This window comes from Crocuta crocuta, unplaced genomic scaffold, assembly GCF_008692635.1.
Source record: "Crocuta crocuta isolate KB4526 unplaced genomic scaffold, BGI_CrCroc_1.0 scaffold318, whole genome shotgun sequence".
NCBI lineage: Eukaryota > Metazoa > Chordata > Mammalia > Carnivora > Hyaenidae > Crocuta > Crocuta crocuta.
The window spans coordinates 3,480,437-3,482,073 of record NW_027531425.1 but is presented as its reverse complement, the minus strand read 5'-3'; the positions used below and the strand labels follow the sequence as shown (position 1 = coordinate 3,482,073).

At 56.4% G+C, this 1,637-nt stretch overlaps 1 protein-coding gene across 1 annotated transcript in view; it reads right to left on the bottom strand.

The window, feature by feature from the left end:
* Positions 1 to 228: 228 nt before the first annotated feature.
* Positions 229 to 1,637, bottom strand: part of SYT2 (synaptotagmin 2) — an 11,234-nt gene continuing 9,825 nt past the window's right edge. Inside the window, exon 8 of the mRNA XM_077772071.1 lies at positions 229 to 855. Within this exon, the coding sequence (XP_077628197.1) occupies positions 649 to 855 (207 nt within the window). The 3' untranslated portion in view covers positions 229 to 648. The remainder of the gene's footprint in view (positions 856 to 1,637) is intronic.

Here is a 1,637-nt window from a genome sequence, read left to right as displayed (position 1 = left end):
ACAAGGAGTATGGGAGCTGCCGGCATCTGACCAGGACTCTGAGCCCTCTCCACAAGCTGACGGAAGATCTCCCACTTAGAGGACATCTCTTCGTTTCAGGGTCCCTGAAGAGCCTTCTCTTCCCACACCGCTTCACTGTCCATGGCTCATTCCAGGAATGCAGAGAGATGCTCAAACACACACACACACACACACACACACACACGCACGCACGCACACACGCACACACGCACACATCATAGGCCACTGTGTTGCCTTCCCTGTCAGGAAACAGGATGTGCTGCCATTTTGTTGGTCCAGAACACTCAAAAAACAGGAAGTGCTGTGACTTCTGCTGAAAGAGGGCCTCGCTCAGGGTGAGGCGTAAGTGAAGCTTTGAAAGAGCGAGAGGGAAACGTGACAGGGCATGCAGCAAGGACAGCTCCTGGGACGATGAAAAGAGCCAGGCTTCTCTTTCACCTGTTAGGGGACTCTCCTCACACGGCCATCAGAGGGAAGTTGGTCTTTAAAAAGAGATAGAGGAAGGAAAAACCAGGACACAACCACAAACGAATGAGAAGGAAAACCTCTAAGGGTGCGTAACTGAGGTATTGATAGCTCTGGATCTTGTCAGTGTCTGTGACGCCGCGGGGCCCCGGCCGCTGCTGCCTACTTGTTCTTGCCCAGGAGCGCGTCCACCTCCTCCTCGGGCTTGAGCGAGTGCCACTGGGCGATGGGCCGCCGGGGGTTGGCCAGCATGTCAGACCAGTGCCGCAGCTCCGTGCCCGTGGCGTTGCTGCCCACGAAGATCTTGCCGATGGCTTCGTTCTTGCCCAGCTTGTCGTAGTCCAGCACGGTGACCACCACCTGGACTTTCTGCGGGGAAGCAAAGAAGGGCGGGAGTCGGCGGGTGGAAACGGGCGCTCCCGGGGCCAAACCTCTCCTGCTCCGTCCTCTACTCCAAGCGCTGCGCAAGGAGGGGCCTCCCAGGGCGGCCTGCTTCCAGCTCTGGACTTACTTCCAAGACTGAACTCAAACGGAGGCAAAGGCTGCACTTTTTGGAAACAGCCTTTCTTCCTACCGGTAGGCGCTTACTGCACGCGCTGCACTCCAGCCACGGCTGGGTGCCTGGAAGCGGAGGGCAGTGAGGGCGAGGGGAGGGTGGAGTGTACTTCACCTTAACGAAAGCAGTGGACACATACTCAGAAATTCACAACGCAAAGGGATGGAGGTTATGCTAGAGAGGTGAGCACAAGGTACTGTGGGAACTCAGACGAGGTGGCAGTCGTCCTCGGGTCAATCAGGGAAGGCTTCGCAGAGGAGGTGACATAGAAACTGGAATGTGAGGGCTGAGGACTTCTCTAGGCAGAGAGAGAAGAGGATCCCAGGAAGGAAGAGTAGCCTGGGCGGCGGCAGAGAAACACAAGTGTGCACTTGGTATCTTGGGAACAGAAGAAGTTCAGAGGCACTGAGGTAGAGTGTGAGAAGCAACAAAGCGGGAAATGGGGTCAGCAGGGGGCGCTGTGCAGGGTGGGGTTAGCTAAAGAGTGTGCGTTTTGTTCTTCAGGCAAGCAGCAGGGAGCTCCCAAGGACTTCTGGGAGGAGTGGCATGGATATTTCAGGAAGAGACCCCTGACGTTGAGGTGGGAGATTAGATG